Source organism: Dermacentor variabilis, chromosome 2 (genome assembly GCF_050947875.1).
Source record: "Dermacentor variabilis isolate Ectoservices chromosome 2, ASM5094787v1, whole genome shotgun sequence".
NCBI lineage: Eukaryota > Metazoa > Arthropoda > Arachnida > Ixodida > Ixodidae > Dermacentor > Dermacentor variabilis.
In genome coordinates, this window is record NC_134569.1 from 128,479,501 (window position 1) to 128,500,250 (window position 20,750).

Below are 20,750 nucleotides of genomic sequence, written 5' to 3' on the forward strand. Positions count from 1 at the left end.
CCGACGCGTAAATCATAGTCGTGCGCGTACCGTTTCGCACAATAAAAGCGCACGCTTCGAGGGCCGTGTAAATAACGTCGGGCCAGTTAGAAGAGAGGGAGAAGAACGTCTAAAGAAATCACTAAGGCTTAAGTGAAAACGCTGATTGGTTCTGCGGTATACCGTGCTGGATTCTCGCTCCTCCAGGTTTCTTTCGATCCGGTCATATCCCGGTTTATCCTTTTTGTGTTTGATCGCGCTGTTGAGCGTGTGCCTGCGAAGTTTGTATTTCTGTTTGTCATACAGAGTGTTGCGGGCTGATTGCTTTTTTTTCCCTCCCCCCGTTCCACCTTTTTTCTTCCCTCGGTAGAAACTGTGTTTACGCGGTGCGCAATCTCGGCGCGCCCCACAAACAGCCCCATGCAGTGCGGGCGTTCGAAACAGCACAGGGAAGCTTTTTTTTCTCTAGCTTGATTACACGCAGAATGTGCGGAAATTGATGATGTGAAAACATTTCATTTGGTCCTGCCCGTGCGCTTCAAAGTCGAAAGTAAGACCCTAACAACTTGCAAAGAAGAGGCTTCCCGCATGCGTTTGTTGCAGCCGATGTTGTTTCCCGAAGGGCTGAAGATAGTGTGAAAGGAGGTCCGCGCTGCTGCACGAGTATCTGTGCGAGACTGATATCTGACGGGCACACGGTGGCACGGTTCTTAATTAGCAGAAAAAGAAAAGAAAACGGCTATGATGTCCTGGAGTAACCAGCTTGATTGACTGGCTCGCCCATCTACCCACAATCAATCAATCAATCAATCAATCAATCAATCAATCAATCAATCAATCAATCAATCAATCAATCAATTTACCTTATCGCGTGCCGTTCGGATCTTGCATTGGAGGATCGGGAAGTCTCGCTTTACATTTTTTCTCGCAGTTTAACTTAGGAAACATTCAGATATTTGTGCCACACGTGGTAATACACCGAAAAAGAGTGAAAAAAGAAAGACACGGTGAGGCGCAGGGACGTAAGCCGTAGCCAGTTTCGATTTACTGTTGTGCGGTTCAAGAAGTGGATAAGGCGATAAGAAGGCCAAACGCAAGAGAAAGAGGAAATCAATAAATATTCCCTTATGCCCTCCCCCCCCCCCCCAAAAAAAATAATGAAACTCAACGAAATGCTTGTCAACTTGTGACACAATAAAGGGCTTTTTGTCACAAAGCAGTTCGGAGGCTGGATCAGTTGGTATCAACAGTTACTGATGAATCGCTATGACGAGTATTTTAATGGCGATCGCATTCTATCCGGTTAATGACGGACAGTTGTAGCTAAAGAAAAGCTTTCTGAGTTTGGCTTTAGATGTTTTAGGCGCGAATTACTTATTCAATAGCGAAGCTACGCGATGCGAGTTCCTACAAGTTGCTGCTTTAAGGCCCGATCTGCCCATTCGAGGTCGTACGTGATAACGTCGGTTCTACCGTTATGCCAGAAGCATTCTCACCCCTGCATCCTGTATATGGATCGCAAAAAAAAAAAAATTGACTGTAGTGATGGAGGTGGCGGGGGTGGGTTGTTGCAACAGGCGGACTTAGCCTGGCGGAAAAGGCAGGCAATTGCTCCGCCCCAGCGTCTCTTATAAAATCGCTGTGGTGTTTCACCACATGTCCATCAGACCAGTCTCCCTTAAGAATCTGATAAGCAGACATGAAGTTTCTTTGCGGGCTATAACTCGTGCTTCGGGGACCACAATGTGTTGCAGGCGCGTATGTGGAAAATTCTTTCGTTGCAGATTTTTCAGGGCAGCGTCCATTTCACCTCGGAACTTCGGGCAGGACCACAGAAAGTGTTCAATGTCTCCTGTCTCGCCGAGTGTCGTATAGTTCCGAGAATCGATGCGCCCCGCCTTAAATAGACCTGCTGGTGTACTAGCAGATCCTGTCCTTATTCGATGTAGAAGTGCGGCTTCCTGTTTACGAAATCTATTGGTTACGCATGGCATATATGGTAGAACCCAAAGTGATTTCGAATATCAGATTTCTTAACTTGATTACTCTTTGGGCCCTGGACTTTGGGAGGATGATGGAGCGCTGCGTATGCAAGAGCATCAACTTTTTCGTTGCCAGCAATGCCAGTGTGGGAGGGAATCCACTGGAACTTTACTGTGAAGCCTTTGTTGCGGAGTTCTTTTATGAGGGTTAGCGATTTGCGCGAGGACTTGATGAACGGTAGGCCACGGTAGAGCTGTTGCAACGCGGCTTTTGAGACCGTAAAGAGGACCACATTTTCTGGAGGCAACGTCTTTAGTTTGCGCAGAGCAGCAGCTATTGCCACGCCTTCCACAACTTTCCACGAAGCTATACAGTCCAGACGGCCAGACCACGCATATGTCAGAGAGGGAATATAGAATGCAGCTGCACAGCGATCTTCGTGTACATTAACAGAGCCATCTGTGTATACTTGGAGGCGATTCGAGTAAATCGTGTTCAAATGTTCCTGAACTAGTGACTTGGCTTCTGCAGCTGGAATGCAGCTCTTTGAGTGCAATCGTGGTACAGTTAAGTTTCATGTTATATCCTCGTATGTCCAGGGTTGGTGTATCTTTTCCCTCTGTATGGAGCGGCGTAATCCTAAGACACGAAACGTATTCAGTGCTGCCTAGAAATGTGAGCGTGGCCTGTTAGTACACGTCTTAAGAGGGCTTTGCCGGGCGAAGACTCACTCAGACGTAGTAGTTGGTTCATGAGACTCTGGGAAGCCTGAAGTCGCAGAGGTCGTGACTCCACTTTGTAGAGCACCTTTTTGTTCGATGCCGGCTGAGGGACTCCCAAACACAGCCGAAGCCCTTTTCTGTGTATGGTTTCTGAGTGCTCGTATTGGCTATCTGAAGGTGACATGATAGATAGCTGATATAGGAAGCGACTTGTAACCAAAGCTATATGTAGCTGTAGCACGGATGTCGGGTGGTTGCCCCAGTGTATGCCAGCGACTCGCTTAAGCACATGATGCCTCTGTGACGATGACGCCACAACGTGGTCAACATCGCGGTGCTAAGGTAACGGTCTAAGCTTGTGGTCTAAGGTAATGCCAATAAATCGGACGTTGGTGACTTGTCGAATCTGGTACCCATTCAAGTTCAGCTTCAAGGATATACGTTTGCTTTTAATTCCAGGAAAAGTATGAATTATGATTTCTATGCTGGTAGTCATAAGCCAAGCGTTGTCAATTTTTCATGAATGGCATTTACTCTTCCCTGGGCTATTGGGCTATTCGTGCGAGGCGACGATACTAGTAGCCGGAGACCCATATGCAGATATCATCCGCATATATAGACATATTTACGGGTGGTCGATGGTTTTATCATTCTTAGGACAGTCGTCATCGCGATGTTTAATGATTAGGGAGAGCGAACACTTCCCTGTGGTACGTCGCGAAACATACTAATTTCAGTGCTCAAAGCGTTGCCAAGACAAACTGTAAGGCGGTAGTCACTGAGAAACATATGTATGAAGTGCGAGGGATAACCCGTGGCGCCTGTTGCTTGTAACTGGCTGATGATGGCCGCTTGAGACACGTAGTCGTAAGCCTTGGAGACACCCATAAAAAAAAAGTGGACTGCCATAAGGCTTTTCACAACTTGATCCTGACTGCCACTCCGGGTGTATTCGCACTAGTTTCATTTCTAGGGACCAGACATTTCTTCGATTGTCTTTGTATTCATTATTCGTAAATATAAGATTTGCTTGCTGTGTAAACAAAGTCACTAATACCATCTTTCACTGCACGTTTAGCTTGTCTTCTTTACCACTATGAATCATGCATCCAGTGGAAATGTTCATTGGACCACCTCTTGAGTATGGTGAGAGGCTTATACAATTTAGTAATGCTCAGATATAAAGCAAGGCTAGACAAGAATTTTGGATATTATCAAAAATGTTTCACCTTGCTGAATACTTTGTGGAGTCGAGCTAACTTATATATTATGCTCATGTTGTAGTTAGATTGTGATTGTCATTATCTTGCATTTAGAACCTCATGTAATTATTGTTTTCATCATGCATCCTTACTGCTTCTCGTTTGTCTGTTCTTTAGCGACTGACTTACCATCCGCATGACCTACGTAATTCATTTCGTGTGGGACCAGACGCTGCAATCATTTAGGCAATCAACCCAAACTGTTCGAGTACTGTATTCCTTTCTCCGGAGGACCATTAAAGCGCTGGCAGAAGAACAAATAATTATTGCCCCTCTCTTCCGGCAAACGTGGACGCTCGCGTCGCCTGCCTGCCTTTATTTCCGTCTCGCGACGCCTCTCGGCAATCGCATTCACTTTCGTGATCGCCACGTTCACGGCCTCGCTTCATTACGGAGCCCAGCCGTTTAGGAGGGAACAATGACTTTACCTCGTAGGTGCCACATTGAATGAACTGTGCCGCATTGTTAGGTTAGGCGTGTGACCGGCGCGGCTGCGTCCCCGTCTTAAGGGCCGAGTCGCAAATTAGGGCGAAAACGCACTAAATAACGGCAAGAAGCGTCGGCTCCGAGAATCTCTGCAGCGAATAGCCAGGAAGCGAGGCGGACCGTTAATGACCCACTTTCGGTGCCAAAGGACGCGGCAGTTAGGCTCGCCGCGTTATGCGCGTGCTCTCGGAGCCCAAAGCTCGTTTGTGCCCAAAGCGCGCGTTCGGGCCGGGGGCCTGTTTACACACTTCTTCTGCACGTGCGAAGGCGCTAACCGCGCTGCGCCCGTTATAACAGACTCCCGCTGCTTCCGTGTTGCCCTTCCGCTGAACCCCCGCCGGTATTTCAACCCGTTCAAGTTTCTTTCCTGCTTTTGCGTGAGCGTGGTTCCTTAACTTTCCGGTTCTTCCCTTAGCCGTCCGTCTCCGAGGTTAGTGCGAAACGTTTCTTCCTCTTGAGACGCGGGAAACGTTAACCTTCTAAAGCATAGTGCATACCGCTGCGAAGTTGTGACCTTTATGTCTTTTATGAGCACCGCAGCGCTCTCTGCACACACATGGTGCCTGGAGGCTGTTTGTTTTCCTTCTGCTCGGGCAGGCGCTGGCTCGGGAAAGAAAGAAGGTCAGATCAGGCCTCGATGAACAGCGTCTTCGCAGCCGGGACTCTCTCGTCTTTACATGCGGAGTGCGCTTCTGTTGAAATATTTCACGAGAAAGCGGTCTCATTAAGCAACAAGAAAAACAATTAAATAAACCATAAGAATAGAGTACGAAGTGATTGATAAAAAAAATATTTATTCACTAAATGTGTGCCTGGGCTGCAGTTCTGTGCGTGTGTCTGTGTGTGTGTGTTTGAAGGGGAACGGGGAGGTGGCGAGCTCGTCGAACATCTCGCGCCTGCTAGGGCCTGGAAGGGTCGTTAAGAAAATTGTGCGTGTATCCTAACATATATATATATATATATATATATATATATATATATATATATATATATATATATATATATATATATATATATCTACAAACATGCCCGGTACTTTTGCAGGTATGCGCGTCTGTGTGCGGGTTCGGCGCGCGCGTATATCAGAGGCGAGCGAGACCTTTAGCGGGCCATTAGGCTGGCCTTGAAGGCAAGCTGAAAGGGGTGCAAAGGTGCTTCGGCACGATGGAAAGACGAGGAGGTGCCACACGGACGGCCTGACCCCCATAATGAATGGTCCTTTTCTTCTGCAGGCGGGCACAGAGCCCTAATGCGCTTCTTTCCGCCCCCGCGAAGAAGTATAGCACGATGCAGTCGCAGGCACCATTTCGGATCCGTGCTCGTATTTGTTGCGTGTGCGAGAGGAGCAGTTTCGCGTTCGCGCAGTATGCACTGGTGGGTGTATGGTTCATTAAGCTGCACTGGTGCTGCACGGCAACGCTCGAGCGAACGAGGGCGTGTTTCTGGTACACGCTGTCTGCGCTCTTTCTCTCTCGATTATACCGAGATCGAGGGGCGCGATTCGTCTTCGCTCGGCGCGATGCCGCGATGGCGCGCGGAGCTTTCGTCGAGAAAGGAAGCGCGCCGCTGCCTCGCCGACGCGAAATCGTGTTCGCTCGCGCAGTTATAGCCCGCTCGGGCGAGAGGAGATGTTCTCGCGCACTTTTGGGTGCGGGAACAAATCACCCGGCAGCAGAGTGAAAGGTCGGCTTGGCCGTTCTTTCGCTACGCTCGCTCCCCTGCTGCACTTCTGTTTCTTTCTCTCTTTCTTTATTATTTATTCATTTATTTGTTCCTTCCGTCTTTCTCTCGCGATGCGGAAAGGAAACGTTCCAACGGGCACGGGGCTCGATTTTACGGCGATATCTGTTATGGGCTCTAAAATCGCTCGGATACGTGCCGAGTGCTTCGTCGTCCTTGGCTCGGCGTGCCGTAACAAGCTGAGCTGGGGCTCCCGGCGTGGAAGGGCAGCGGTTGCGCAAGAAAATATCGCCGCAATACACACGGTGCTTTTGGGGCGAGTGGTGTCACCTGAAATGCCTCTTACACGAATTATTACGTCCTGTCGGTCGCTCTTCTCTATTTGCTTCTCATTTAAATTGCCACGTCATCTCGACCCGCCAGTGTGTTTATATATATATATATATATATATATATATATATATATATATATATATATATATATATATATATATATATACTCTCCTGTTTCTGCTACTCCGCACTTCGGTTTGCGCCGTTGCCTTTATGTGCGACAGCTGGGAAAGGGAACGTTGGTGACCTCGCTCTTGCCAGCGAATGATTCTATTGACAATCTGACGCTGTGTCACAATCTAAACGCAAAATAATAACATTGATAATTAGTGAGGAAAACGAGCCGGAGGACGCCCGACGTGTCCTTCACGTTTAATTTCTTGTAGTACCGAATCCTTTTTGTGGGTTTCCACACGTTTGCGCTTCACCCGATGGAGCCTTCCGGCATACGTTTAGGATTTCCGGCTGCGCACGGGCGCAGATTTCGTCGTAAGCGGTGTACAATGTCCACGGATATACGAGGACCAGCCGGAAATTCGAGCAAGGGTATATGAAATTAAAGGAAGACGGCAAATGTACCGCAGAAACATTCGTCGAAGTTTCTTTCTTACTTTTCTGTAACCATATGGAGCTTAGCAGGCCATTTAGTGGACCCACGTTTGTTCCGTTTAGTATTGGTTCGCAACCGAAGGAAGGAAATGAAAATGCGTACACGCCATATGCTCAGCCTTCTTCTCATCTCGCGTGTGCTTGACAGCGCATTCTCCCTTATTTCCTATATTTTTTTTCCACGTATGCCAGCGATTACCTTTCCTCTTCTTTGAGGCACTATCGTTGACGCAGATACATAATCGTTTCGTTGCAAGTACTGTGCTTTAACGGACAAACATGTATGCGCCCTGTGTCCCCAGAAAAAAGAAAAAAAAGAAGAAAAGTCTGGGAGCCTCCAGCGCATTTTCTTCCTAATAACAGTTTTTTTTTCCTCGAGTGTTTCTGACTTTCAGATCTCGGTGCTCTCTTGCGTAAGTCGAGCAGGCAACTGTGTTCCCTGACATTTTCCTCGCCTACGTAGGAGATTTATTGGTGACCTCAATACGTGGAATGTTAACTCTTTAGCATTATAGTAATCGTCACAGCGTTTTTAAGTTAAAGCGATAAAAGAACTCCCCCCTTTTTTTCTTAGCTTTTCCGTCATTTTCAATTTGCGATACCTGAAAAAAAGAGAAAGCCGTGAACGCTGCACGATTATCTTATTAGTCAGCGTCGTATTTTCGGCTGAAAACATAGGCCGCGTTATTGCCTAAACCAGTCGTGCAAGTCGTAAATATCTCAACACTGAAGCGCCAGATATTTTTTTTTATCGCTTCCTTGGCGCTTTAAAATTTCAGACATCAGGGCGCGTAAATAAATCCGTTAACGTTCCTAGGCCATCCTTACGCCAGCGCAGATAGGTGCATGGCTAAATGTGTGGTACATAGGTGAATAAATATTAAGAAGTTTAAGTTAGGCTCCCTTTTGGTCGTTTCAGTTGTTGCATTATCAGAAAAGAAAAATTGAAAAGAAAAAGAGGAAAGGAGAGCGATTGAAATGACGGGTGAATGGACGAATGAACGTTTTCTTCTTTCAGTATCCCCAGTGGATGCTCAATTAGGTCTCGGCGAAACTCTGTTGAACTTATGTTTCTATTACTTGAACCTCCACCTCCACTCGTCTGATTATTACAGCCTCACAGTATCGTGTGGCTTCAGTTCCAGAATCCTCGCAGCACCTGTTTCGTGCCACGAAAAGACTTGGTTTAAGAGAAAATGGTGTCTGCAGAGTCCGCCTACCTTTAGCGCAGTTCAAATCGCTTGCCCCCGAGCGGAGTAGGGGTGACGTTGCATACGCCATCACCGCTCTTTGCTGCCGTCGGTGAGTAAAACGGCCCCCAACATACAGAGCTAATGTTTCCTGCGCAAAGCGCAAATGCGAGGCCATTCAGAAACCGAGCCATGAACGAGCGTTGGATTAATCGCCGTTGCAGCTGCTTGCCGTCAAGTGGCGGGGACCGTTCGTGCATCCCGCGACATCACATGGACGTGGAATTCTTTGGGATTTGCAGTTTGTGTGTGTTTCGCGAGCCAGCAAACCCAGCGCATCGCGTAGCGATGCGCTGGATTTACATAAACTCGAAAGTGCGGGTGGCGCAGAGTCGAGCGAAAGCGAAACTTTTCGACCGCCCGCGTCGTTGTCAAGGGTAACATCAGTGAGTTCTTTTATTGCGATGGCAATTATATGGACACTCCGAGCGCATTTTTGCTGTCGCCGTCGTCATCGCCGTGACGTTCCATATAAAGTGCAAGTGCGGTAACAGCATTGCCGCGCGTCGTGTGCTGTATGTGCGAGTGAAAGCACGTGACGGAAGCCGACGCTCGCTGCTCAGCCTGGCGCGCGCAAATGAGGAAAGCGGAGAGCAAGTGTGCCGTCTTCCGCCGCGCGAAAGCCCGTAGGGGTATCGGTTGGGAGGGAGGGAGGGGTGGTGGTGTTGTGCTCCGGCAGCAACTGCGTATTTCGCAACAGGGCGCAAGGGGAACTGACGATCTCGCGCGCGCACTAAGCGACAGTAGTAAAAGCGGTTGCTAAGGAGAGAGGAAAGTGCGGTAACTGTCTTGCCAAGTGGGGGCAAGCAACTAAACCCTACGGTATGCAACGCGAGAAACGATGAAAAAGAAGAAGTAGCGTTTTCGCTTGCTGCAGTTATGCGACTTCACTAATCGTTGATTGATGAAGACTGCATAGACTGGGGACTTTTCACAGTGCCGCACGTCGAGAAAAACCAGTGTAAGTCGGCCGCCACGCAGTGAAATGTAGTTTACAGACGACATTTCCCTATATAATTGCGTTATTATCCAATATGGACCGGGGCCATTGCTGCTTCGCTTGTAGATTTATTCTGTTTCGTAAGTAAACAACTATGGGAAGTTTTGCGCGGGACATGCTCCTGTTTTCGTTTTCTGTTTTTGACGGATATTCTGTGTGAAATATGTAATGTCAATGACTCTGCCTTTGACTTAGACTTGCTAGTCAATATGCTTCACACTCACGACAGTTTTTCATTTCGACCAAAAGGGACATACATTAAGCTCCAAAGACGGAGGTTGCCCGCTGCTTATAGAAACTACAGATACTTCGGCGGCAAACATGCTTCATTTTCAGCTGCATAGATTTTCAGCTTTCCCACTGGCTCGCGTAGCAGAGGCACTCGTCTGTGAAAACATGACCCAAGACACTAATCCAACTTGCGTTCATTCCGCAAAGAAATAGTTCAGTGCCACGCTGTGAGTAATACACTTATGATAAACCTGGCGCAAGATGTACCTCCACCTAATCTTCAGCAATCAGTTATTTTAGGATATAATTCGATGGTAGATACATAACATATGCACCGCCTCACGCGGTGCACTTTAGCTGGGTTAAACGGAGACGCGGAAATGGAAGTCGCAGTCGGGCAGTCTCTAATTTTTGCCCATGGAGGCGCATAAAGAACGAGCAAACAAGCAAGCTAAGCCTAACGCGCCGCTTGACCGTGCGTTTTCTCTACTTTGTTGTGCAGCCTACGGCCCAGGTTCACCGGGCGGGATGGGTGCTGCGCACGCTGCTGCTGTTCCAGGCGCCGCAACTGATCCGCGACCGGAAGTATCACATGCGCCACTTCCGGCGATGCATGGTGGGCACCGAGATGGTCGACTGGCTGCTCCAGGTGCCGGCCACCCACGTGCGCCTTAACTCACGCGCACAGGCCGCCGGCATGTGGCAGGTCCTGCTCGAGGAAGGCGCTATCAACCACGGTGAGTGACGCGTTCCATCGTCTGCATATCGCGCTGATTGGTTACGCTGCAGCAGTGACGAAGCAAAATTATTGTTGCGCCCTCACTTTAATACAGTGGCACACTATATAGTACAGAATCACGATGGACTGAAAAGAAGGTGCGGAACAAGCGCTGCCGCGTAAGTGCAGAAGTCTATTCGAGCGATGGCTTTCTTCGACTGCTTGGTTGGACGATCTGGCACATTAAAGATGTGCCACATGCCCAGTCACCCAAGTTGTCTGCTCGCTTGGGCCTTTGGGTGTGTGCTGGCCGCTGTCTTGCCGAGCAGACAACGTGGTACTAAGACTGCTACGGGAGCTAGTAGGTGTGACATCACGGTTAAGCGCGCTATTTTAGGACCGGTTAGCACCAACAAGGAACACAGACAAGGTGAAGCGCGAACTCACAACTCGGTTATTTTTCATGTCCGTATTCGCCCTTATGTACACATCTCAATACCAGATATAACCAAACAAACATGACACAATGAAATAAAATGGAGACAACATGGGCCACTGGGTATGCACCCCGATAGACAAGTTGGTTCTGGCTGCTGTTTCGCCTGTGGTAGGCCACGTGGTTCACTGGGTTTGTGCCACTGGGCAGTTAGCCGAACAAACAACTTCAGCATTGAGTATATGTCATAATAATATTTGCCCATTCTTCGCCGATCCTCCAGAACGGATGCGTCAAGGTGACAAAAGGCCCATGTAGCCTTAAACATCGTAAAGCGAGAGTGCCCCATCCGCAACAGACACCTATACTCGTCGAGCGCGGCCACTTCAGGGATAGCCATTGCAGGGAGGTTGCAGTCAGGATACTGTACTGATAGTGAGAGTCGCTACGAAGTTTCAACTGAGGTGAAATGATTGCAGTGTGGTATATTGCGTCGCGGTGTCGTTCAGCACTGTGACTGCCAGCGAGATTGCCGCTTCGTGTGTCTGCTGATGTGTCTATAAGGTGTCATGATTCACGGACGGCATGCGGATACGCAGCGGGTAACACAAGAAAGCTATCGCTTGCTTTGACTGTCATATTGGATGGTTTCTGGAACAGTTTTGAAAACAACTCACTGATAGAAATTTACTGTAGTGTACGCGACCCCGCGACTATGGAATGAATGCTTATTCTAAATTTCTTGTTTAAATAAATATTTTGCTCTTGTGAGTCGGCACTTGACCGGTGCCTTCATCACTGTGTGTCCCCCTCTATTGTCGCGCTTTATTCAGAACACCGAATCTACACCAACTACATCCCGAATGTCTGTTTTACTGTATGATGTCCGGACCATATTGTCTTTTCCGTGATTGTGCAGGCGGAGTGATAACCGCACGGAACCAACTGTGCTATGATAGGGCAATGATATATACTGCTCCAATGCCATTCCTTTTCCACGCTATCATCAGTGGTCCGAAGGGCTCTCCGCCCAGTGTAAGCCGCCGGGGTTGGCTGGCCCTGAATGGTGGCTGACGAGACAACAACAGAGTCGAGCTAAAGGAATCCTCACGTTGTACCGGCCGCGGTCACAACGTGAGTAAAACACGGGGTGACAGGCGCCGCAATGCTACGGCCGGAATACGTCGCGAATTGAGCGCTAACTTTGACTGCACGTTCGGCACGCAACGTATACTGCCATATAACGCCGGCACTCGAATACAATTCAGAGGCAATCGTGTAACGCGAAGGAGCCCAGTCTTAAGCCTTTTTACCTTAAATGCAAAAAGTGGCGCACCGAATCGCACTTCTAGCGCGTCGATCGCATCCGTGTATACGGCGGTAATGCGCTAGGAAAGCGAACCGCAATAATACGCCAGGAGATGGTAGATCGAGGCGGGATAATTCGACTGGCGCGGTGCGCCTTAACGCTGGCATATCGTGTTGAGGGAGAGAGAAAGAAAGTTACAGTTTCGCCCGAAAGGCGAAGCATCAATTGCGATAGCAATTTAGTGGGCAGCTATACAGGAAGTAAGGATAGTAACTTTATCGTCCCTATAACTTGTAAACATAGGCATACTAACTAAATTAATCCCTGCCTTTCTCTGCATTATTCTCTCTCTCTCTAATAAGCATGGTGTCACGCGTGCACAAGCAAACATGACCACATCTCACTCGATGACCGCGGGAACTCGCTGTCAAAACGCTGCATTGAGGAAACGTCGCCGCAGCAGCAAGCGGATTGACCTTCGTGCTGCCGCTCGCATGAACGTGAACGAGGTAACACAGCATCGCGCGAACTGTGTACCCATCGCAGATGGCTTTCAAGATATAGCAGCCCGGCCGGCCGCGCGAGGCCTCCCGGAATAAAACGCGCCCCCGTCCCTCCCCTACCACCGAAGCCTTGCGCGCGACGGAAGACGGTGCGCCTCCTCGCCGCTTTCCTCTGTTGCGCGCGAGTTTGAGTCGCGATCACCGGCTCACTCTCGCATGATTTCACTCGCACATACAGCATACGGCGCACGGCGACGATTTTATTGCCCTTTTACTTTATACGTAACCTCACGGCGACTTCGACGGCAGAAGTGCACTTGAAGTGTCCATATAATTGATATCGCAATGAAATGAGAGGGCAGCCGGCGCGTGCTCTCCTCCACTCACCGGGGTAACGCACTCGCCAGAAACCAGTTCCGGCTTGTTTCGGACGATGTGGGATGCGTCGCTTGTAAACGCTGTCGCATCGTATTACCGTGATGCGCTGGGAAACGCGATACGCTAGTGTCGCATTCATGTGAACGTGGCTTGAAACTTAATCCTTAAATGTTGTCCACTTGTGGCGTATGTGTCGTTTTTACGCGTACCGAGATCGATCCGCTTAAAATTTTAGTTGGCCGAGAGCGACGGATTTTGTCGCTTACTTTCCTGTGCTTGGAATTTCACGGCGTGCTACAGCAGCTCTGGAACGGTACTCCATGACAGATGTCGTCATTCTTAGAACAGTGTCGAAACTTTTCACTTAGTACAGCGATGCGCACACGCAGAGCACGCAGAACAAGAATGTACTTCACTGCAATCCCCCCCCCCCCCCTTTATTTCGGAGAATGTGTGGACATCCTTGAGGGATATACGCGTGAACTGGTTCAGGTATGATTGTTCTTTCGTGTACGAGTATTGCTTTTCTTGCCTTTCTCTGCGCGCGAGGATAATAGTTTCAGAGAACTTCGTACAGTTAGCCATTTAAGGTAGTTAATGCTCTGTGTGGCAGGACTTCGTCTTCTACGCCATAAAAATATCCACGTTATCGAACGTGATAAGCGCTCAGGTTGAAATAGCCTCGCCTAAAAAAAGAGAACTCGCGTGAAAAATGCTACGCTGGTGAAAAGAAAGGCACAAGCAGTGAGCAAGTAAATATATACGCAGAGATGTCAAGCAGACGGGTTTCCGGTTTCTAACCCTACACCGAAGGAAAGGGGAACGAGGAACGGAAAGACGGAGATGGTCAGTCGAGCAAACTAGAAGACGCACGGCGGAACCGCAAACGGTAATTCAGACAGGTGTTCTTCAATACTTATGGTAGGGCGCAAATAGCTTTCGTCACGAAGAGAGGGCCGTGTTCTTTCAGGAGTGGCGCTATAAATTGCGTTGCGATCGACTGAGTAAATGGACGGGGAGAAACAAACCCCAGGGGAAGCACCGGTTCCATCACGCTTTTTTTGTGTGTGTGCTGTGTACGCGTCGATTGTATTGACCGCATGAGAAGCCGGAGCTCCGTGACGTGGATGAAGTGCCAGCCGCGGCAGTGACGTATCGTGTTCCGGTTTGCTTCCCGTGAGCGTGAAAATCGCAGGAAATGGCCAATCGAGCTTGGCCCACAAAAATGTTGTGCGTTATGCTTGAAGCCGATGAATCCAACTAACTTTCGCCTTTCTCTTGCACATAATGCGACGATCCCGGGGATAAGTTTGAAAATCATGCATACTTTAGGCCAGAATAAGGTTTCATAGTTCGCCTCGTATATTTTGTGGAGTCCTGCAAAGAAAAAGTGCTGTTTTGTTTAGCACCCGTTGATTTCTGTTCGCGCAATATTTAAAGAAAAAAAAAAGCTTGCTAAGGCCGGGCATCTTTACTGTTTTGTTTGTTTTGCCTTACGGGAGGAGATTACTGTGTATTTTGGTTGCTTTGCCTTAAGTTTCAGTAAACGTTTAACTTTATGTTCAACGGTCGTGTGCTTCCCCATCCCATAGCACTGAGAATAAAGATGCGCGATTTTGACAGGTGCGCTTCCCCACGCGTCAAGTTTGACTCATATAAGATAGCGGACGTCGTCCGAGAAGTGGAAATAATGCAGGAGCGTGCGAGATAGGGCGGCTATCCTTTCCGTCCCCTTATCTCTTCCTTACTAATCTTAATTCTCATACTGTTACCCAGAATTCCTTATCAATGTTTGAAAAATGCTTGCAAATGTTATGAATTCGTGTGTGCTATCTGCTAGTGTGTTTTTTTCTTGTATGTTATGTATTCTTCACCAATGTCTGAAAATGCCTGCATATGTGATGGATTTGTATGTGTTTACATGCTTGTATATTTCTATGTATACCCACCCTGCTATGATCTGATTTCAGATCGCAGTATTTATAAATAAAAATAATAAATAAATAAACTAAGTCTTTGCTGCTTACTAGCCTACCTTCGGCTCGGTGGTGCCGGGAATGGGAGATCGGCCATCTTGTGGAGGGCAAGAAAACAGCGTGGAAAAGCTTACTTCCAGTATTTCTCACAATCTCCATTGACAATTACTATGTGAAGGGATTGAAAAAAAGAATCAATGAGGTCGCTGCGTGCTTGCGGATTGCAAGAGAGAAAGAAATGTGATGGGAAAGGCAGCGAGGTTAAGTGGAAGAGAATCTTCTGGTTTTTTGCCCTGCACACCCTGCTGGAAAAAGAAAAAATTCCCTACTCCTCATAACTGCTATATCCAGTAACATCATATGACACATGGGAGAAATGTGTATTTATACGGGATCTTATAGATTTCATATAGGATTATTGAATATGGGAGTTATGGAGCATATGAGCCCTTTGAATAGGGCTGGCGCAAGGGCAAGGGGGCTAAAGATAGTAAAGCATAGCGGAGAAGGTAAGCAAGCGCCCGAAAAAGAAAAGAGTAAGTTCGAGTGGTCTATTGAAGAGACTGATACTCCAGAGTGTTTCTCTTACGGATTGCACATCTTGAAGAAACGTTGGCGACACTGTCAGTTTAAGTGGCCCTGTCTCGCGTTATTACCACAGCGTACAGCAAAAATACCAAGATGTGTGAAAGAAAAAGGCATTCTGGGACGCTAGACGTTAGATCTTCATGTGCTGGTACAAGTGAAGAACGTTAATAAATGCGTTATTGCTCAGCAGCTACCAAAGAGGCCAACAAAGACTGAAGGCAGTGACAGTTGTCACGTTGTCATTACGAAAAAAAAAGCGAACGTGATGTCGAGACTATCGATAAATTTTATTGCCACAGGTGAAGCTTAGCTTTGTCGTCTGCTGGAAATTGCTTAAGAGTGTCGTGCTCAATATTCTAGAAAGAAAGCTGACGCTTATGTATACGTGCGCAGCAACTCCTTAGGCAGCACCTATTCGCCTGAAGTTTATCCCTCACGGTTTGGCCACCTTACAGATTTTTAGGTCTTGAAGCTATTTTGTATAGTCATTTTACCAAGAATTTTGTCTATATTTGACAGAAGTTATCCTCAGGTGTCATCTAACACTTATAATACCATTGTTTTCAGTACATTGGACACGAAAATAATTTTCGGTAGTATAAAATAGTTAGGCACGTTGACTACCCAAACATCACAGATTTGTCTACACGCTTGCCCGAAAGTCTCGTGGTTTATATATGCGCTGAAAATTACACAAATAAAAAAGTAGATTGTTGTGGTAAAGGAAATAACTTTTCTAAATATAGATTCCGAGGCTAGCATGTGACTTACTTGAAACACAAGGAAATTAAAAGAATGTAGAATCCTTAATGAAGTCGCACCAAGTCATTTCAGTGTCGCAATGAAGTCATTTCAGTGTTGGTCCAAGAGGGTGGCCACCGTTTGTTCTCACATGAACATTTTCTTGTCTTTCTAAATGTTGACGTCACCGTGATGTGATTGCGAAGCGCCAAACATATCTGCGAGCCTTCTGCGATGCTTAGAAATCATGTTATGCCTAGCGTCGTTTTGATCCTCTTAAAAATGAGCGCACAGACCGCCAACAATAATGCACTAGCGTTTCCTTGAAATTGTCTATAAGCGAGAGTTAATTTCAAGCTTTCCTTCGTGTCCGCAGAGAAGGTAAAAAAACAAAAACAAAATGGAACTCTTACAAGTGGAGCATTCTATGTTCTTCTTCATTATATCACTGGCTTTTTTTTTCCTTTATTCGAACAGGAGCAAAAATAGGAAATGAACGCTCCCGTGTAAATTGTTCGTCAATTCCCTGTTGTGCCCTTCTTCACCAAATTCAACGCTGTCTCTAAGCTGCTTGTCGGCGCAATTAGCTCACCGAAATTAGCCTAGCTCCTTCATTTCCTATTGGTGTACACCCGCAGTAACGCGCGAGCACCAGTTCAAGGACAAGTACATGTTCTACCGGTTTCGCGAGGACGAAGAGGAGCCCACCAAGCTGCCCACGTCCGAGGACCGACTGCAGGCCGAAGAGGAACTGCAGGACGTGCTCCTGCTGCTTATGCAGCTCACGCCGGACGCCGTGCTGCGCATGATACTGCGGAAGCCGTGAGTACACGCTTTGCGTCTGCAATAACCTGCCTCGTGCAAAGGCTTGCAGAGCTACGAGGCGGCATGTGATGATGACAGATGCGGCACTTCCTTTGGCCAGAGGTGATAAGGCCAGTGCCTAATGTATCTTTCTGCCGCATTCCCAATTATGATTGCTCTTGCGCGGCGTGCCTGTGTCGGGACATTCTGACGTTACGCGTGCCTCTCCCAGAAAATTCATCGTTCTTTTGTATAGCTTTCTACGTCTACGTGCTAAGCCACAGTAGCTGTTTCTTTGTCTCAGTTTGTTTTGTCACTTGGTTTTCACAGACAGACAGACTCACTCACTCACTCACTCACTCACTCACTCACTCACTCACTCACTCACTCACTCACTCACTCACTCACTCACTCACTCACTCACTCACTCACTCACTCACTCACTCACTCACTCACTCACTCACTCACTCACTCACTCACTCACTCACTCACTCACTCACTCACTCACTCACTCACTCACTCACTCACTCACTCACTCACTCACTCACTCACTCACTCACTCACTCACTCACTCACTCACTCACTCACTCACTCACTCACTCACTCACTCACTCACTCACTCACTCACTCACTCACTCACTCACTCACTCACTCACTCACTCACTCACTCACTCACTCACTCACTCACTCACTCACTCACTCACTCACTCACTCACTCACTCACTCACTCACTCACTCACTCACTCACTCACTCACTCACTCACTCACTCACTCACTCACTCACTCACTCACTCACTCACTCACTCACTCACTCACTCACTCACTCACTCACTCACTCACTCACTCACTCACTCACTCACTCACTCACTCACTCACTCACTCACTCACTCACTCACTCACTCACTCACTCACTCACTCACTCACTCACTCACTCACTCACTCACTCACTCACTCACTCACTCACTCACTCACTCACTCACTCACTCACTCACTCACTCACTCACTCACTCACTCACTCACTCACTCACTCACTCACTCACTCACTCACTCACTCACTCACTCACTCACTCACTCACTCACTCACTCACTCACTCACTCACTCACTCACTCACTCACTCACTCACTCACTCACTCACTCACTCACTCACTCACTCACTCACTCACTCACTCACTCACTCACTCACTCACTCACTCACTCACTCACTCACTCACTCACTCACTCACTCACTCACTCACTCACTCACTCACTCACTCACTCACTCACTCACTCACTCACTCACTCACTCACTCACTCACTCACTCACTCACTCACTCACTCACTCACTCACTCACTCACTCACTCACTCACTCACTCACTCACTCACTCACTCACTCACTCACTCACTCACTCACTCACTCACTCACTCACTCACTCACTCACTCACTCACTTAGATGGGGGATGAAATTATTAGGGTGCAGAGGCTGGAAGCATGAGCTCCCTGTTATTCCATGTATTTCGCTTCTCTATTAGCTAAGACGGTATGAGGAATGAGAACTACTTGAAAAATAAAAGCTGTAATATCCGCATTACTGGCCGCTAAAGGAATGATGTGGAGAATTATCGCAATTAGGGCGTTGCTGCCTTCACACGTTCACCCTAATGAGGAAAGAGCCTTATTGAACTTCTCGACCGGGTACACCGTGTGCTGTCTACAGCACGCGTTGTTACTATTTTTTCTAACGAGACGTGTGTTCCTGAAACAATCAGTGTTTCCTACACGTAGAAGTGTATTTTAGAAGTGCCATCATTAGTGCTGCAGTCTTCACATGACACCTACGCATAATACTCAGTTTTATGTTCAGGTGCCGTTCGAATTACGGCGTAATGTTACTCACGACAGCTACTTCAGGATTCTGTTTGAGCTGGTGGTAGGAAAGTGTTTTAACGTTCTTACAAACAAACAAACAAACAAACAAACAACCAAACAAACAAACAAACAAACAAGGAAAGCTTACAGGTGCACTATAATAATTTTTCCCTTAAAGCGTGTTCAAAATTTGTCGAGTATTGTCGTGTTAGAAGAGAAATGCGACGTTTCAATGGACAAGGCCTAATATGGATCGGAAAAATTATTTTACTCTCAGCCGTAGTACTATGATTGACAGTGAAAATCCCCCATACATTGGTTTGGGTACTTCCGTCTTCCGTCCCATGTTTACATTACGGAAATTTCATTTTTATCTACTCGCGCTATTAAAATGCCTCTCGCAGCGAAACTACATGTAGATTTTTTTTACTCCTACGTTCTCGCTTTTGTCATTAATATTATTGCTTGAAAACATGTGAACACCACAAAAAGAAAGCGAAATAAATTAAAGCATATTAGCTATGCTCTTCTCAAGGTATACTACTCTGCTCCGCTTGAATATATATACAAAAAGAAATAAGTAGAGAAAACACAGCGACCGTGTGAGCACGCAGTTTCCGCTAGTATAGTCCAACAATTGTCCTTGCTATCGTGGCACTAGTAAAATATGCAAACGTATAGGATTAGGCCCATTGAGTGGCACCCATAGACATGCGGTCGGTGCGTGCAGTCGATCAGCAGCAGTATCGCTTGCCGATGACCGATACAGTTACGGGGCTAGCTGTATACGCTCAGTGACAACGGAGGAGCCGACACGGTCGTTGGACTGCGCCGGTGCCGTTGAATAGCGTAACGAGCGATAAGCGATGAAATGTCTGGCTGGGCGTGTTGACTGACATGCCGGCGATTATTTTGGGGGCGGTGAACAAAGCGACGTAATGTGGTACGATAAAGGTTCTAGCGAGCTTTGTTTGTGGAGAACGCTTCGATTAGACAGATAACGGACGCTTGCCACACACACACACACACACACACGCACACACACACACACACACACATGCAGAAGCACGCGCATGCTCACACGCGACATCTGTATAGATCGATTGCCGCCTCCTTGCCGATCCGTGCAACAGATAAACTTGTGCGTGCGTACCCTCAGTACAGCGGTTATACGTCGGCCAAGGAGATATGTCCGTTGCTGTGACTATGCGGAGGAAACTTTCAGCGTGTTCGCCTTGGTTTGCGCTAGACGAGGCAATCGTCACGAAAGTGCGAGACACTGGCCACCGATTTCTTCTTGGCTTCGGAATGAGTGTCTAGAAACTGGTCCACGGCAACGTGATGGCCGCCGTCGCTACGGCGGAGGCGGCTGCGCGCAGCTCCGCTCTCATCGACGCCGTGTCGTGCAGGCCCATGGAGAGGACCCTGGACGATCTGGACCTCATCTACGAAGAGCTCCTTCACATCAAGGCCCTGTCGCACCTCTCCAACAGCGTCAAGCGTGAACTCTACGGGGTGATGATCTTCGAGTCTCACCCTAAGGCCGGAACTATACGTGAGTTTTTCTCCTTTTCTCTTGCTGTGTCAGTCAATTTGCGTTGGCGTCGCAGAACGCCGTGTACATTAGTGATTTGGAATTCTGTCTTCAAATTCGCTACTTCCTGTTCGTGGCGTTTTTGTGGTAGGAGTTGCCGTCGATATAGGTGCAGTGGTTGTTGAAGGAAGTGGGCACGCCTCTCATAGAAGATTCCGCTAGGACCATGGCCTGCCAGTGCATTCATCGATGGAAGTAGATGGGGAATATCGATTACGCGGTTTACCTTACGAAGGGTGTCGCGCAGATTAAGTCAAACGCATAGTGTGAGAAACTGAAGACATTGAACCTGCATTTCAGCGTGCTTGTATTGATGAAAG

The 20,750-nt window shown here is 47.7% G+C and overlaps 1 protein-coding gene across 9 annotated transcripts in view; it reads left to right on the forward strand.

The window, feature by feature from the left end:
• Epac (Exchange protein directly activated by cAMP) overlaps nt 1-20,750 on the forward strand; it is a 514,493-nt gene that overhangs the window by 424,379 nt on the left and 69,364 nt on the right. For all 9 annotated transcript variants that reach the window (XM_075681972.1, XM_075681973.1, XM_075681974.1 and 6 more), the window contains 3 exons: nt 10,038-10,272; nt 16,823-17,006; nt 20,246-20,391. In XM_075681972.1, coding sequence (XP_075538087.1) covers nt 10,038-10,272; nt 16,823-17,006; nt 20,246-20,391 — 565 coding nt within the window. The remainder of the gene's footprint in view (nt 1-10,037; nt 10,273-16,822; nt 17,007-20,245; nt 20,392-20,750) is intronic.